Genomic DNA, 17,589 nt, shown 5'->3' on the forward strand with positions numbered 1-17,589 from the left:
GTCTGTGTGATAGCTTCAATTTGCCCCTTGGTGTGCAAAGCCTAAAATATCTGGCCCTTCATATTTTGTCTCCTTAGGTCTGTTTTGGCAGGTGCTCTCTTTGCATTTAGGCAGCTCAAAATGTGCCCATGGGAGCAGTGTCTTCTGTGACCCAGCACAGAGGTGCTTACTTCTGCCTTCCTTTAGTTTTTCCTTGGTATTTTAAGCATTTTTGCATTCTGTTTTAAGATCCAGTCTCTTTCTCTTTGTATGTCACATGCATTTAGCTTTTGAAAAATACCAAACTTGAGTCTCTTAAACTTGAGTAGTGTATACAGTGAATCTTGGGAATTAAATCAACACTGTCTCCTGTTTATTAGCTAATATCTTCCTTCTCATGTTTTGTTACCCTCTACCAAAGACTGTGGAAGGCATCTTTATATGCCCTCCTTCTGCCCCCTCCCAGGCCCTGCAAGATGATTGGCGTGTCTGCATTTTGCATGTCTGCATTTTACAATGAAGCAATGTCCCCAGATCCTATAGGTATCCAGTGGCAGTGTGTTGTTGAACATTTCCTCCAGAAATCTAAAGCAGGCAGAGCGTGAAAAGAGTCTGTAGGCTAAATCCTAGATATTGCAAGTTTATCCTCAATTATTCTACAATGGCATGGTAGTTTTTCAGAGAAATTGAGGGGAAACATGTCTACTCTTAATAGCATCTAACTGGTTTTTATTGTCCCAACTCTAAAAAAAATCTTCCTACTCTTTATATTCTGACTGTTAACAGATTGTGAATGCTTTGAGGCCACATGTGCGGACAGATACTGTGGGTGCCTCCCAGGGCAGGTGGTTTGGAATTGTTTGTGAAAGGCTTTCTCTGGTGTTTTCCCTTTTGTGTGCTTAGTCCACACTGTCAGTCCACTGAGACTGTTTTGCCTCTGCGTGTCACGGTGGCTGGCATGGTAGGTGCTCATTGAGTTGAGTGAATAAGTAGGTTGTTAGGGTGTAGGAACACACACAGGTTTGAATTTCATTTCCTGTGTTCTGGTTGTCCATTAACTGGGATTTCTGTCAGTGTTTTGTCATTAACTCTTCATCTTTTGTTTCAGTGAGGGGGTTGTTAGGGTGTTCCGATAGGGTCTTTGTCCATGTATAATTTCGTATCATCAGCTCCATTTCTTCCCTGGGAAATTCATCCATTCTCTCCCGACTCTGTTGGTGGCTTCTCCCCCTGTTCCCTTCCTTTTCATCTAGCTTTTCTTAGATATTATGTCAAGTGCTTCTTCACTGCAGATACATCTTTAGGACCCTCTCCCCACATCCAGCCGTGATTGTTAGCTCTAGGAGTCAGTGCAGGAGAGTGGAGTGAAGGGGTTTGCGGAATCTGTAGCTTTCACTTCTGTAACCCAGTTTTCCCACTGGGCAGTAGTCAGGTTTTTATCACCCTGACCAAAATACCTGACAAGAACAACTTAGAGGAGGAAAAGGCTGGTTTGGCTCCCAGTTTCAGAGCTTTGGAGCTGTGGGTCCATGGTGGGCTGGCTCCATTGATCTGAGCCTGAGGTAAGGCAGAACATCAGGTGGAAGGGCGTGGTGGAGGAAAACCACTCAGTATTTGGTACCTGGGAAACAGGGAGAGGCAGGAAGGGACCAGGGGCAGATATGGTCCAGGGTACATCCACAGTGACCTGCTTCCTCCAACCACACACCACCTGTCTACCCTTACCCCTGAATAGTCCATTCGAATTATTAATCTATCAAATGGATTAATCCACTGATGAGAGTATAATCCTCCTGATTCAGTCATTTCCTAAAAGCCCCACCTCTGAATCTTGTCAGCTTGGGGGCTGGGCTTTCAACACATGAGGTTTTTTTCAGGGACATTCCAAACCCAAACCATAGCACACAGCCAGAGGGGGGATATCTTCCCAGTAAGGAAGGCAGCATTAAGGCATCTTATCATTTTCATTTTAGCAAGTCAATGTCAGTGTTGGGTTTGGGGATAGAACTGGCAGTCATCTTCCTTTGGATCTAATACTCTTGACACTTATCTTCTTTGGGCCTCAGCTTTCCAAGGTATAAAATGGGACTAACGATAAACCTACCCCATAAGGTTACCCTGTAGAGCGATGGACATAGTCGGCGCCTGGATTATGGTAAACACTGTGTAAGTGACTCACTGTTACCTTTTTTGGGGGGAACTCTTACAGGGCTCTTCTCTGCTCCTATAACTGTACTTACATCTCCATCACACACCGTCAGGATCTGATTGTCTGTCTGTCTCCCCTGTGGCTTTGAGCTCTGCAGGGGCAGGAACCACGTCTTTCCGTCTTGTCTGTAGTCTCTTTCACCATGTCTAGTCTCTTCGTATTGTGGATCATGAGGTTGACTTGACTTCCAGTAGTTACAGCGGTCAATTTGGGCTTTGCTGACTGTGAAGGCTGGTCTTTGTTGTGCTTTCTCAGCTTGTGAATCTGCAGAGTGGCAGGTGGCTGAGTGGGCATTAAAGAGAGTGAAGTCTGGTTACCCTTCTGAGTCACCTGCATATGAGCTGCACTTCTCTGTCCATTACCCTCATGGCGGAGCAGAGTTCACACTGAAGAGGTAGACGGCCTGGGTCAGACAGGTATATGCCACAGGTAGCTCACAGTGGAACTGGGGAAGGCAGACACGTGTGAAGATGGTAGCAGGAGACATCAGGCCTTGCATACCACAGAGATGCACGGGCCAAAGTGTATGTTGATCTTTCTTAGTCCCTCGGGAAAGTCCCCATGGTTAAATGTCCATGAAAGAGCCACTCGCATGATTCTCTGCTTTTCCCCTCAGGACTTGACAGGATCCGAGCTGTACACCCAGGCAGCCAGTCTCTTGCATCCTGTGGTTTACACCACTGCCATCATCCTCCTCTTGTGTCTCTTGGCCGTCATGGTCAGCTACGTGCACCATCATAGGTAAGAGATGCTCTTACCTATTTTGATCTGTGGACTTTGCTTTGGAGGACTTGTTTCTGCTTAATTTGAACACCGTGTGGTCCTTCCCAAGTCCCGATGCTTACTGTAGAATTCATGGGGGCCTTTTTCATTTCATGCCATTGAAGACATGAAGAATGAGTCATGGAATGGTAAGTTCACCTTCATAGCATCCAGTCAGTTTGCTGTGCTTGTGTCTAGAAAAGGACGTGGGGATATGTGTTGGAGCCTGGGGTGGGCGCGGTTACCTATAGAGGTACCTGTACATGTATCTTTAGGTGGTGGACTCTGTCGGTCACCACTTGTATTTGATGGCTTTTTGCCTGTTGTGATTTTTTTTTTTTAAATAGGTGGCATTTTTAGGAAAGTTTGTGGCATTTAAACATGGGATACAGTTTTTGTTAATTGGAGAGAAAGCTACAGAAACTTCTATTTTATGGTTGAAATAATGAACTAAAAGGATTTGTGAAGCTAAAAATTCACTTTACAAAAGGTTTTGCTGGAACATATTTTCCTATTTAAGCTGGACATATATGGCATTTCTTGACATTTAGTTAAGAAACAAAAGGAGATTTTGATGTGGGGAAAAGAAAGAAAGACTCCAACATTTCATTATGAAAGGCCAGGAAGAAACGCAGTGGGCCATGCATTTATCCTAGTAGGTCAGGAAGACGACTCACTGGCACACTGCAGAAATCTCTAGGGAGCCAACGAGGTAATCCAGTCAGCTTAAGACACCATAAGTAGCCAATGCTCATGTGTCTTCCTGGGCAGAATCGCTTAGCTTTTAATGGGTGCAGTGTTTGCGTAAATGGATATGTTTTTTATTGCATAAAGTTAAGTGTTAAACTATCGAGTTAAATGATTTCTTAGATCCCCTGGGTGTATGTGTATGACAGTATGTTTGATTTATTAAATGCTTAAACATAATACATGTAAGTTTGAGCGTTACAATTGGAATTAACTTACAGATGAACATTATGCTGCCCTACTTGACTATGTCAGGCTGAATGTTAATATTTTACCTTTTTTGAAACAGTTTGATCAGGATCAGCCTCAAGAGCTGGCACATGCTCGTGAACTTGTGCTTTCATATCTTTCTGACCTGTGTGGTCTTCGTGGGAGGAATAACCCAAACCAGAAATGCCAGCGTCTGCCAAGCAGTAAGTCAGAGTGAAACACTGAGACAGAAAAAATGCTGTTCTTAGAAAATAATTTCATGTTTCATTAAGTGAGAAGAAACACGTTTCTTTGAAGCCTTTTCTTTGACTAATTAGAGGTAAACCTAATGCCTGTCCCTCAGACAGTTCACCAGGACATGTCAGGTTTTGAATCATTTCACAACCAGATACCTGACTGCACTGCTTGTCTCCATACCCTTGGGGATTGAGTGTTGCTTGTCAAGCCTGTGACAACACCTAACCGTTAATTTAAATATTCACAAAGTCCTGACTTTGATGGAAAGAAAAGTGATATTTTCTGACATTAGGATTTTTAAAATTATTTCATCCATTAATGAAAACAATAGGAATTTGGTACAAGTAAGAAACATTAAGTTTGGTAAATATAAAGAATTAAATATTTAATTTTTGTTTTCAAGTAATTTGTTACATATGTAGCCTTATATATAACAGTATTCTTAGAGTGTGAATATAATAGATCAAAACTCCTCAATGTAAGAAGAGGAAATAAGTGAAATTTTATTTTCATATTTAAGTATGGTCTTCCACATACATGATAGCAAGAAGTATAACATAATGATTTTGAGTTCATACTGCCTATATCTGTATCTCAGTTCTACCAATTACTGGCTGTGTTTTTATGACCAATTTATTTAACCTTTTTCTTTTCAAATGGGCAAACCATGAAAGACTTATCCTCTTAATACTTACGTGAACACTACTCTTAATTATAAGCACAGTATTGTACATGGATCTCTACAACTTTTTATTTTATATGGCTGTGTGTCAACTTTATACTCATTGGACGCAGCCTCACTTTCTTGTCCCTAGTAGCTTACTATCCTACTCTCTACTTCTATGAGTTTGGCTATGTTAGGCTCTCATGTAAGTGGAATTAGGCAACATGTATCCATCTGTGACTGGCTTGTTTCATTTAAAATAGTGTTTTCAAGGTTTATCTGCATTGTAGAATATGATAAAATTTCACTTTTTATTGTCTTTGTGTATTCATTGTGAGTAGATAGTTTCGTCTTCTTGGCTATTGTAAATAATACTGCAGTAAACAGATGGAGTCTAGATATCTCTTTAAGGACCCGATTTCAGTATTTTATCTGTAGGTGTGTCAGTTTTCTCACCTGTAAATTGAGAATGTTGTTGGATGATGTAATTCTTTATATTAAAAAAACGTTTACACATAAATTAGAATAGGAAAATTTCAGATATAAAAGTTTGTAGTTTGTATATAAAAATACAACCATGAAAAATGCACATGAATGAGTTCCTATTTATATAATATCAATGACTATGATGCACATAAAAATAATAAAAGAGTTTAAGATTTACAAATAAAGTTAAAATACGTATTAAAGAAGACCTACTCAGATGGAAGGAAATATTAGATCCAAGGATGTGAAGACTCAACACCAGAATGGTTATAGATCCTCCTAAATTAATCTATAGATAAGAAGAGAATTTTTCATGAAACTTGGTGACTCTTCAGTTTTTGTGCAAATAAATGGACAGAGAAGAAACTGAGGCACAATACTGTCTCACTAGTCTTTGGGGCTTGTGAGGCTATGGTGATTAGGATGAGTGACATTAGCTGTAGAAGTGGATAAACTCACCAGCACAGTAGAATAGCAACCTAGTATATGATGGAGGTGAGTAAGTGGAGCTGGGGACAGTCCATCTTCAAGGAAAAGGATTAAAGAGTCTGTATCTTATGCCATATTTTAAAAGTTGCTCTGCACTTCTTTCCTGGTAGGTAGCACTGTTGCAAGTGCAATTTGGAATCACTATAGTGAAAGAGAGTGTGTGTGTGTGTGTGTGTGTGTGTGTGTGTGTGTGTAGCCAGCCCTTTCTGTGCTGCAGTTTATTGGACAGGTCAGACTTGCTGGGGGCCACAGACCCAGTGGAGAATGTTAGTATTGCTGGATGTCAACCAGTGATAAATTAAACCACCACCAACAAAAAAGTCAACTCTGAGTTGATTGGAAACTTAAAAATCTAAACCAAAATGTTAAAATTCTTATTAGAAAATGCCACAGACCCTGGGATAAGGAAGGGTTTCTTAAATATGACTATAAAAGGCATTTACTAGAAGACGGGTGAATTTTACTAAAGATAGCTTTTGTCTAGTAAAAGAAGTTAAAGTGAAAAGACAGATTGCACATAAGAAGAGGCTATTACAATACATAGAACCGACAGAGCATTAGAATAAAAATATGTAAGAATCATTGCTGGGCATGGTGGTGTGTGTCTGTAACCCCAGAGACTCAGGAGGCTGAGGCAGGAGGATCACAGGTTTATAGCCACCCTGAGCAACTTAGTGAGACCCTGTCTCAAAAAAAAAAAAAGACTAGAGATGGGGCTTAGTGGTTAAGTGCCCCTGGGTTCATTCCCTGGTACCTCTGTCCCGAACCACAAAAGAATTATTTTCCATGAGAAGACCAAAATGCACAGCAGAAGCAGCAGCAGGAGAATGGACAGGCATTTCTTAGACTAGTACACACAGGAGGCTGCATGTACAGAGATGTTCCACATCTTTGGAGTTTGTGGAGATGCAAATGAAAACAGTTACCATCTTATGCCTTTTCTGATGGCAGAAATGAAGCCTACAGCTTTAAGTGTCAGGTTTGTCTTCAGGATCTTGTATACACCGTTTGTGGAAATGTTAGTGATGTGCTCTGGGATGCTTTACCTTCTAAAGCAGAAAACTCACATACCCTGGATCCCAGCAATATCAACTCCTGGGCCCAGAGAGTTACCTTGTTTGTGTGCAATATGAATGTGCACATGGGTATGAATATTCATAGCAGCACTATATACAATAGCAGCAACCTGGAAGCAACCCAGATTTCCCCCCACAGAGGAAATGAATAAATAAATTCCACAAGAATCAAAAAATAAATTATACAAGAATCAAAATGAATGAGTTATAATGATGCAGAACAATGCCCACAAGTCTTAGGTGCAAAAAAGCAAGTCAGAAAAGTTACATTTACTCAGTAATCTTTTTATACAAAAACACAAACCCTTAAACAGTGTATTTTTAACAAAAGTAGGTTGGCGCAACAAAACTATATTTAAAATGAGCAAGAGCATAGGATTTAGGACGATGGTTATCCTAAATGGAGGGGTCCTGTGGCTAGCATCAGAGGTTATCCTCAACCTCCTAATGTTTGTCTTGCTGGTGGTAGATTATTGGGTGCCTGTTATATTATTAATAATAACTAAGTTAAAAAAAAAACTGAGTCAAGGTAGGTCAAGGTCTTGTTTGGCCCAGTCGTTAGAAGTGTCATGAGCCTAAGGCTTCTGATTAATCCAAAATTGTACACCAGAGATCTGATTTAATAAATATGTAAGAATTGTTATGAGGATTAAGTGATTCGAGGATTAAATGATTCATCTTTATAGAAGCGGCACACAGCCAGTGTTCACTGAATGTTCACTGGTACTAGTAGTATTAATGCTGGTACTTCCAGCTCTGCAATGCATTTCTCTCTTTCACACCATTACTCTATGCTTGAAAGCAAACTGTTGTTTTCAGCCTAAGAGAAGTCAGAATAATGGGTCTTGGATCACTTAATACCTGGGAAAAAGACATACCTCCAGTGTTCTCGTATCCCCCTTCTTTACATCTTGTTTCTCAACTACCTTGAAGGTCTCAGTTTACTGTTACTATTTCAGAGCTATCATCCCTCACCTCCCGTGTTAGGGTGCTTACTAAAATCCCCATGGCTCTTACAAAACCTTATAACTTCTTCTACCATTCCTGCTCTCCAAGCCGTTTCTGGACTCTGAGCTCTATCAAGGCAAGAACTATACCAGTTTGATTCACCCATATTTATCCAGGGATCTGCACAGGACCTGACCCATAGTAGGTGATCAGCAAATATTTATTGGTGATCCAAAAGAAGCCCGTGTTTGCAGATTATGGAAAGCATTCAAACCCGAAGCCATTGTGTGCACAGGCTGTGTTTGGAAAGTACTCGGCACACATTGGTATTAATGGTCTCAATTTTATCTACAAGTATTCATTGATTTCCTGAAACAGACACATTAATTTATTTCATTAAGGAATGAATACAAAGAGGCCATTGTAGAGATGATTGCCTTTCATCGTGCTGAATGGTGTTTTATACCACTTCTAAAGTGAAAGGGATAGGAATTGCATGGATGTCTTAAGGCCTTTAGAACAAATGCCCATCCATTAAAGATTCACAGAAGAAAGGGAAGGCAAGTCTCTAGCTGCTTCCACTTGTCATTTTCTGTGTCTACAGTGTCCTCTCCCTTTTTTTTTTTTTTGAAAGACATAACATCATTCTTGCATTTCTGACTCAGGCGTAACTTGATTCACTTTGTAATCCTCAACTCTGTTTATAGAAAGCCAAGAGGAGGGGTGGAGTGCAGAATAGACAGATGTCAGGCACTAGGTGCAGATCCTGGTCTGAACAGCACGTACTTACTGTACTTACTGCAGTCGCTCAACCTAGTTGGGGCTTCATGTGTAAGAAAAAAAATGATCCAGAAGATGGCAAGTGGGACTGGCTATACTACATGCTCAGCAAGGTTCTTCCACCTGTGAAACTGACCCCTGGCGTGCACATGTTTTTAGATGCAGTTTTGTATACATACTTGGTGTGTGTAGTTTTGTCTTCATTTTGTCCCTTTTAGCCCCCATGTATTTATATTCAGGTGATGGGCTCTGAAACAGTTTCTCCCCCACAGAGATTGGTTGAGGCTCTTAAAGGTGTCACCAGCCAGACACTTCCTACTCAGGTTGGTTCCCAGTCAGTCCCAGGAGCTGTCTAAGGCTTTTAACTCTCTTTTGCAAAAGGAGCTGCAGGAAAACCAAGCGACTGAGTGATAGAGTACAGGGGCCACTGACTCCGGGTGGGAAGGAGCTGTGCTCCAGTTGATGCTATTCCATGCCACCAAATAGTTGTTTGATCATCCATTCTCTGGCCCATGGTTTTCTTAACTATGCAGGAAAAGGATTCGGCTGGGTCCTTTTTAATTTACCATGTTGCTTTACCAGTCCAGCCATTCAGTCTATTAGATATGGTGCCTGCCAGCTGCCCTTCTCAGGTGTTCCTCCTGTCTAGGTTTATAGAGAATTGCTGCAGTGGTACTAGAGGTGAAAAATCTAATCAGGAAGTACACTGTCAACTTGCCATTGACAGTGAGTATGTTAACTTTTGTATTAACCCCAGGAGGTACTTTTTCTTCATATAGCCCCTAAATATATATAGGCAGAGTCTGACCCCAAACCATGACAAAGACATGATTCAAATGCTGGTCTGTTTGACTCTGAATACCCTTCACCCCCACCTATGTGCTTTCCTAAGGGCAGAGGTATTGGAATCAACAGATTTGTTTGAATAGCCCTGCTCCCGGCCAAGCCGCCAGGTAGATGTCACTTCTCTTAGCTCCAGTCTCTGTGTCTGTAGCTCAAGGTTAATGATCCAAACAGTGATGCTAGGAGGATAAAGTAAGAGCACACACAGATACACAATTTTGGACATAAAACAGTCATTCACTACTGAAAACTGAAAACGTATTAATGTTTGTATACTTTTCCTAAAGGTCATGCAGTAGTATAGTTGCTATTCATGCTACACTGTCTTAGGTTACTGACAATTTTAAAACTCTCCAGTATGTGTGAGCTTATAGTTAGGTAACACACACATGAAGAGGAACATTTTAGGGTAATTATTTTGTCCTATTGTTTTACCTTTGGAAATCATTGTCCTAAGATCAGGTGGCTTTCTTAAGTATCAATCATTTGCATTTAATTAGTAGTTTACATGCCCTGTGGAATACATCACTTATTTCCTATTTACAGATTTCTACATGGATCTCTGATTTATTTAGAAAATGTGACACTGAGATGGTATTTCATGGCTAGCCCAAGGGTTGGGTGGAAAAGGCATTAGGAGGTACCACATCTCAACAGGAAGCTCCACCTGCCAGATCTTCATTCCTCCACTTTCAGGTTTTTGTGGAATATTTAGTGATTTGCTTACCTGACTGTTAGCAGGTGGATTTAACTGGAGGGTCTCAGTATTTTCAAGGGCAAACACTTCTCTGGGAATGTAGAAATGACAAATAGAAGACTTCAGAACCTGAAGATTAAGTTTTTCCCCTTAGAAAACCCTTCATCTTGTAATGTCTATGTAGAAAATATTTTAAACTTATGTAATTTAAAGTCCTATCTCATTTTTTTTGACCCATGTGTCAGAAAACTCCAGCAATAGAAGAATCTACCATTTTGAGTTAAAATTGGTGATTTGTCTCAAATTTATTGGTTTCTATGCTTCAGGGTCATTTACACTATTTTTACTTACAGTGTGTGGTGTGAGTGACTTCAGATATCTCCAAGGGTTATTTTTTGCTCTTTGTTCCACTTCTATCTAAAAATTTTACTTAGCACCGTACAGTAGTCAGCATAACTAACAGGAGCCAAGGAGCCACTGTTCTCCTTTAGGAGAAGAAAACTGTTGTTTTTTTTTTCTGGTTTGGCCAAGCTGGACCCACCCTCCTGATGATTCCAGAGTCATTGCAATGTCCACCCTGTTTTTTCCCTCTCCAAAATAAGACCTAGACGTTCACGTCCCCGGGTTTTAGCCATGCATTGGTTCTGCTGCTCATCTTTTGTTATTGACCTGGGTCTGATGATGTCAATCGATTGGATTTTCTTGAGACTGGAGAGCTTTTCGTTTTAGAATTGGAAATTTTTTTCTTGGAGATTTTCATTGCTAGAATGTTACCTGTGATAATATATAAGAAAAATGATCCAAAAGATAGCAAATCTTGGGAAAGGAAACTGGATTGTGTCCTTGGTGTTTCAGTGACACATGGCACTTAACTTTTCTTAAAAAACACTTTCAAAGTCTCATCTCCTCTTGTATCTTCATCTAGAATTTCATCCTCAGCCAACGTTGCTTTACAGATGTCCTGTGACAAGGATGCCCCTGTCATCAATCAGGGAGGAAACTTGATTGGCACCATCATTACATACCTGCAGGTGTCCTTTATTTTTTGAACAAACCTAGTATATCCCAGGTATTATGGCCATTCAATCTCTACAAAACCCTAGAGCCGTCTATTGATAATGTTCCCACCATCACATTGAGGGAACTTAACTTCAGAGAGTTCACATTATTTCCTGGACACTACACTCATAATAAACAATGCAGGGATTTTTACTGACCCTGGGCTTATCGTGTGCTGAAAGCCTCATTTCTCCCCACAGCACTTTCATAGAATTCTTAGCTCTCAGGTGAGAAAGATGGTGACTTTGCTTAGGTCACATAGCAGGTAAGAGGTGGACACAGTTTTAAACCCAAACAGAATTTTGTTCTCAGGTTGGCCCTCTAACCTGCCAGTGTGTTGTGATGTGCCCATATGTGGACACTGTGAATCAGAATTCAGGTCTCTTAGCTCTATAGCTTTCTCTGTGCTCTGTGTTAAAATGGACATTAGAAAATGAACTCTGGAACGCTGCATCTATGGAAAACACGCCTTTGGTTTCTTATTGTCCAGCAGCAAGTTCTGTAGGATCTTAAGGGTCACGCATGGCAATGTGTGTGGGCTTCCCAATCTAACAGTTGCTGTGTGTATTAGAGGACTGTAACTGCTAGGGTTGCATTGGTTTTTTTTTAGCCTGCAAAGGAGTTGGACATTAGAATGTGCCTTCGTACTTCTTTCTAATCAGCCTGTGAAAATACATTCTTCAATCTCCCTTGCAGGTCGGGATAGTTCTCCACTACTCCACCCTTGCCACAGTCCTGTGGGTGGGAGTGACCGCTCGAAATATCTACAAACAAGTCACCAAGAAAGCTAAGAGGTGCCAGGATCCTGATGAGCCGCCCCCTCCACCAAGACCGATGCTCAGGTATCTGATATCTTGGTTTGCTTTATTATGTTAAGTGTGAGTTTGGTTTGCTTTAGTTGAAACATAGTCATAAATTATAACAAAAAACAACAAGTGGATTTGGGGAAGGAAACCAGTGGCCATGTCGGCCTCATGCCTGCTGTGGAGGGTGGCTCTGCACCCTTCTGAGAAAGCCCTCAGCATTTGTACCCTCGCTGGGCTTCCCGCGCTCCTGTCTAGTGGGGCTTGGAGGTGGATTCTGCCTCGCAGAGCTGTGGTGACAAATGAACGAGTTATGTGCAGAGCATTTAATGTGGAACTGGCCCTACCATAGGCTCCCATCTAATGTGAACTTTTTATTTCCTTGAGGTCATGTGTCATAGATTTTAATCTCCTCAAGAGAAAATCAGTTTTATTGTTCTCTCCAAAGGATAGACAGATCTGGAGTTATGTCCTTCCCTCCCATTGTGATTTAAGAAATTGTGCATGGATTAGTTATCATGCTGGATGGGTGACAATCTGCCCGTGGTGAAGGCTTATTGAATGCCTGGTGTGAACCTGGTACTGGGCTAGGGTGAGAGCAGCCCTCCCTGTCCTGGATGAGTTTCAGTCACCAAGGAGAACTGGCTGTGGGCTGGGCAAGGACTGTAGTACAGATAAGGTCTTTGGAAGTACAGAGAAAGGAGCTCTTAATTAGGGGGATGGTGGGCTTCAGGAAATGCTGGCCATTGCCACAACCATGCTCTGTGCTTAGGACAGAGGCTAGAGGTGTGCTCCAGTTAGAGGATAAAGATGAAAAAACTGACATGGAGTTTGGCCGGAGTTCAGGGTGTGCCGTGCAGAGGAAGAAGAATTCAGGGTGGAAGCTAGCCCTGGGGCTTTTGGAGCCTATATTAAAATGTGGGCATCCACTGAAGAATTTCAACCAAGGGAGTGGCCTCATATGGTGTCGTTTAGGGTGGCTGGGCACATAAATTGGAATGCCCCCCAAATGCCTGTACTGAAATCACTGTGGTTTTCCCTGTGAGGACCGAAGTCACAGCAGTGTCACAGAATAGAGAAGTCACATATTTGAGAGATGGGGGGGGCAGTTTCTCTAGGATTGGTGACCAAGGAGTGTGTGGGATGAGAAAGTTGACAGTGGCTGCAGATGGTTCTCTCCAGTTCCCTAGGTTTCTCAACTGATGCGCTTGCAACAACCCAGGAAATTGCTGCAGGAAAAGTAGAAATGGTGGGGTGCCGGGAAGCCCAGGGGAGGTGTGCTCCCTGGGGAGGTGGGCAGGCCCAGGGGAGGTGGCCTCCTAGTACTTTCTTGTGAAATTTTTGGAAACCCTGTGCTCAGCAGTGAGCCTTATCTGGTTGTGGCAGGAGACAGTTTCATGTGTGCCGTCATTGATGCCGTGATAATGCAAAAGCCCCCCAGGGAGAAGGTAGTTACCAGAGTGATCCCTGAATCACACCCATGTGGAATAGATGGGCCATGGAGAAAATCACTGGAGACAGGAGACACCTGAAATGGAGATGTTTCTGAGGGAGGGTGGCCCAGGGAGCCTCAGGGGTGGCAGGGGTGTGAGGCTACTGTAGTGTCACACCCACACTGTGGATGAGATCACACCCCTTTGCCACTTCTGTTAAGGAATTGACAAATGGTGTTTGGCTAAGAGGCCTGAGAATCCTGTCTTCCAGCAGCTGTTCATTCTTGTCAAGATCTGAGAAATGCAAAGGGTTAAGGAAGAGCAGCCCAGCTCTAGACCCTCTGCAGCCCCCAAGTGACCTACAAATGCTCACTTTGCTTTAGAAGCTGCCAACATACTTTCAGGACCCCACCCCCAGGTCCTTGGATGAGCACTGCTGCTGCATGAAGTCCGGGGCAGGGGCTGCCTGCATGTTTGTCCTGGTCCTGAGGGCAGCTGCTGCTTCATGGTGGGGTAACAGCAGCCCCACCACAAGGTCAAGAAGGCAGGTGCAGGTCTCTGTTTCCAAGAGTTTGAAACTGAAGGGGGGAGAGAAAAAGGAAGTGGAAGTCCAAGGAAGTTTAGGTGTAAGCTAAAAATCAGAGGCACTGGAGGAGGAGATTTTAAAGCTGCACAATAAGACTTCACTCAGGAAGTTTCAAGGGAAAAGACACAGAGATGATGGTAGAAGCCAAGATGAATTTTGGAAAAGTTACCTTCTTTTGAGATAAGAGCAGAAGGGAGCTAGCATGGGGGGCAAGAAGAGGAGGGTCTCATGTCAGCTTCTCCTTAATCTGTGACACGGAAGGGGTGGTTGTAGTTTTGTAGGGTGGCTAGCAACCTCTTCAGCAATACTAATACCATATTTAAGGATTTTTGTTTCTGTATATGATGAAGAAACCATTTATGGAAAAATGCATCAGAAATATTTGCCTTTATCTAGTCCATTCAATATTTGGGGAAGGGTGGGGGGCTGTTTTTCAAGAAAAGGCAAATGAAGAATTAAGATTCTGACCGTACCCAGGGTACCCCGCCAGGATAGAAAGTTCTAAAGCTCAGAGATGTTCTGGCCTTAGAAGTTTTTCTTTGTTGGACTAGTCACAACTATTGCATCCATTCCTGCTTCACCAATGTGTCCTTAGCTTTCCCAGCTACTCCATAGGAAGGGGGGGTGGGTGGGTAAGGGGTCTCTGCACGCTGTGAAGCCACTAGGATCTGATACCCAACCTCAGCTGACCAGGGGATGTAATACACAGTAGTTGGAGGTCCTGGAGTGGGCAGGTGTTCGTTGAAGGCAGTAGCAATACATCATCACATTTTTTAAATTTAAACCATGGTGCAGCGAGATCTTAAAATGAGCTTTGCAACAGACTGATTTTTAATTCACCAGCTGAATCTAAAAGACACCACTTCCCCCTAGAAACAAAATGTAAGGCAAAAGCCTGCCTGGGGTGTTCCTTTGCCTGACCACAGGGTGGCAGGAGCTGACCAGCTTTCCTAAGCTCAGAAACTTCCTAGACCTCATTGATGCTTTTAAAAAAGAAATTCCAAACCAAAGCAAAACAAAAACGTTATCACTTAAAAATATGGAATAAGGAACATTTGTTCCTTCCTCCTTGCAGGTTCTACCTGATCGGTGGTGGGATTCCCATCATAGTTTGTGGCATAACAGCAGCAGCCAACATCAGGAATTACGGCAGTCGGCCAAGTGCACCCTAGTGAGTATTTTGCATTCTCTGAGTACCTGACCCACTTGCTCCAGTCTTGGTGTCTTCTAGGCACCACAGTTTACTGGTGCTGAAGTATGTAGCCTCTGAGCTGATTCGCCCTGTTCTCTTCTAGTTGCTGGATGGCGTGGGAACCCTCCTTGGGAGCCTTCTACGGACCTGCCAGCTTCATCACTTTTGTAAACTGTATGTACTTTCTAAGCATATTTATTCAGTTGAAAAGACACCCTGAGCGCAAATATGAGCTTAAGGAGCCCCCAGAGGAGCAGCAGAGATTGGCAGCCAATGAAAATGGGGAAATAAACCATCAGGATTCAATGTCTTTGTCTCTGATTTCTACGTCAGCCTTGGAAAACGAGCACACTTTTCATTCTCAGCTTTTGGGGGCCAGCCTTACTTTGCTCTTGTATGTCGCTCTGTGGATGTTCGGGGCCCTGGCGGTCTCTTTGTATTATCCTCTGGACTTGGTTTTTAGCTTCTTCTTTGGAGCCACGTGTTTAAGCTTAAGTGCCTTCATCATGGTTCACCACTGTGTGAATCGGGAGGATGTCAGACTTGCGTGGATCATGACGTGCTGCCCAGGACGGAGCTCGTATTCAGTGCAAGTCAATGTCCAGCCCCCCAACTCCAGTGGGATAAACGGAGAGGCACCCAAGTGCACCAATAGCAGCGCAGAGTCCTCATGCACAAACAAAAGCGCGTCAAGCTTCAAGAATTCCTCCCAGGGCTGCAAGTTAACGAACTTGCAGGCTGCTGCGGCACAGTGCCATGCCAATTCTTTACCTTTGAACTCTACACCTCAGCTTGATAATAGTCTCACAGAACATTCAATGGACAATGATATCAAAATGCACGTGGCGCCTCTAGACGTGCAGTTTCGGACAAATGTGCACTCCAGCCGCCATCACAAAAACCGGAGTAAAGGACACCGGGCAAGCCGACTCACGGTCCTGAGAGAGTATGCCTATGATGTCCCAACCAGTGTGGAGGGAAGCGTGCAGAACGGCTTGCCTAAAAGTCGGCCAGGCAACAACGAAGGACATTCGAGAAGTCGGAGAGCTTATTTAGCCTACAGAGAGAGGCAGTACAACCCACCCCAACAAGACAGTAGTGATGCTTGTAGCACACTTCCCAAAAGTAGCCGGAATTTTGAAAAGCCTGTTTCCACTAGCAGTAAAAAAGATGCATTAAGGAAATCAACTGTAGTTGAACTTGAAAGTCAGCAGAAGTCTTATGGCCTCAACTTGGCCATTCAGAATGGACCAGTTAAAAGCAGTGGGCAGGAAGGCCCCCTGCTAGGTACCGATGGCACTGGCAATGTCAGGACTGGATTATGGAAACACGAAACTACTGTGTAGCTTTGCTGGGCTTTCCTAGGCAGAAACCAATATAAACTGTGATATTCACATTCCTTTAAGCTATGAACGTTTGAAATAAACTGTTTACAGCCACGTTAGGGATTCAAAACAATTTTGAATAAACTTCTAAGTTTTGTTCTAAGTTTTGAATTTTACTTACTTTGTATCCCCAAATTCTTGCCTTTTTTTTTTTTTTTTTTTTTTTTAGGAATTTAAAAAAAAAAAAAAAACCTTTGAAGCATTGTTTTATTTTGTCAAAAAGTCCCAGCAGAACATTTTGGGAATCTGAAATGTAATTTCTTTGAATCTGTAATACCTACTTAACACATTTCAGGCTTGTATTTAATAAAATAAATAGGTGTTTGTCATTATATCATTCTTTTATTTTAATATTTTTCTATGTAAAATGATTTAGCTCTGTTTTAAGGAAGTTTATATTGTGGGATACTTTAATGAGAATCATACATAAATCAGTTATCAAATATATTGGTTAACTATGCAGATTATGGCATTTAAATCAAAGTGATTTTTGAATTGATCAACTTTATAGTTTTAAATGCTGCAGGTTTAAAAAAACTAACAATGATTTTTATAAATGGAAAAATGTGTGAAAAACTTTCTATGTCCTAAAATTTTTCACTGTCACTTTGCTTCTACTAATATTTTCAACACTTCTGTGACTTTTCAATTGTTTATATTTGGGTTTAGTTTTCTTTCTTTCTTTTTTTTTTTTTTTGTGGTGAGGGCGGATGCGGCTTTGTGCATGCAAGGCAAGCACTCTACCAACTGAGCTATATCCCCAGCCCTGGGTTTAGCTTTCTTATTCATTATTTTTGGGGTGTGTGTGTGTGTGTGTATGGCGGGGGGAGTCTTAAATTTAAATGAAGAGCTAGCAGGTAAGGTTTGAATTCAATCCCTCTGATTTCTTTAATATTGGCCCTTTTGTTGGCTTTTGTTTTATACTTCAAGTTCCTTAGGTTCATGCTAACATACTGACCTTTAAGTTGCATTCTGATGGCGAAACAGCTCTCATCCAAAAGTTA

General features: G+C 42.1%; 1 protein-coding gene across 1 annotated transcript in view; it reads left to right on the forward strand.

Moving 5' to 3' along the window:
• Positions 1-16,720, forward strand: part of Adgra3 (adhesion G protein-coupled receptor A3) — a 107,554-nt gene extending 90,834 nt beyond the window's left edge. Inside the window, exons 15-19 of the mRNA XM_026403308.2 lie at positions 2,805-2,929; positions 3,987-4,110; positions 11,883-12,028; positions 15,084-15,179; positions 15,304-16,720. Of these exons, the coding sequence (XP_026259093.2) occupies positions 2,805-2,929; positions 3,987-4,110; positions 11,883-12,028; positions 15,084-15,179; positions 15,304-16,546 (1,734 nt within the window). The 3' untranslated portion in view covers positions 16,547-16,720. The remainder of the gene's footprint in view (positions 1-2,804; positions 2,930-3,986; positions 4,111-11,882; positions 12,029-15,083; positions 15,180-15,303) is intronic.
• The last annotated feature ends 869 nt before the right edge of the window (positions 16,721-17,589 follow it).

Source organism: Urocitellus parryii, chromosome 10 (assembly GCF_045843805.1).
Source record: "Urocitellus parryii isolate mUroPar1 chromosome 10, mUroPar1.hap1, whole genome shotgun sequence".
NCBI classification, from domain to species: Eukaryota; Metazoa; Chordata; class Mammalia; order Rodentia; family Sciuridae; genus Urocitellus; species Urocitellus parryii.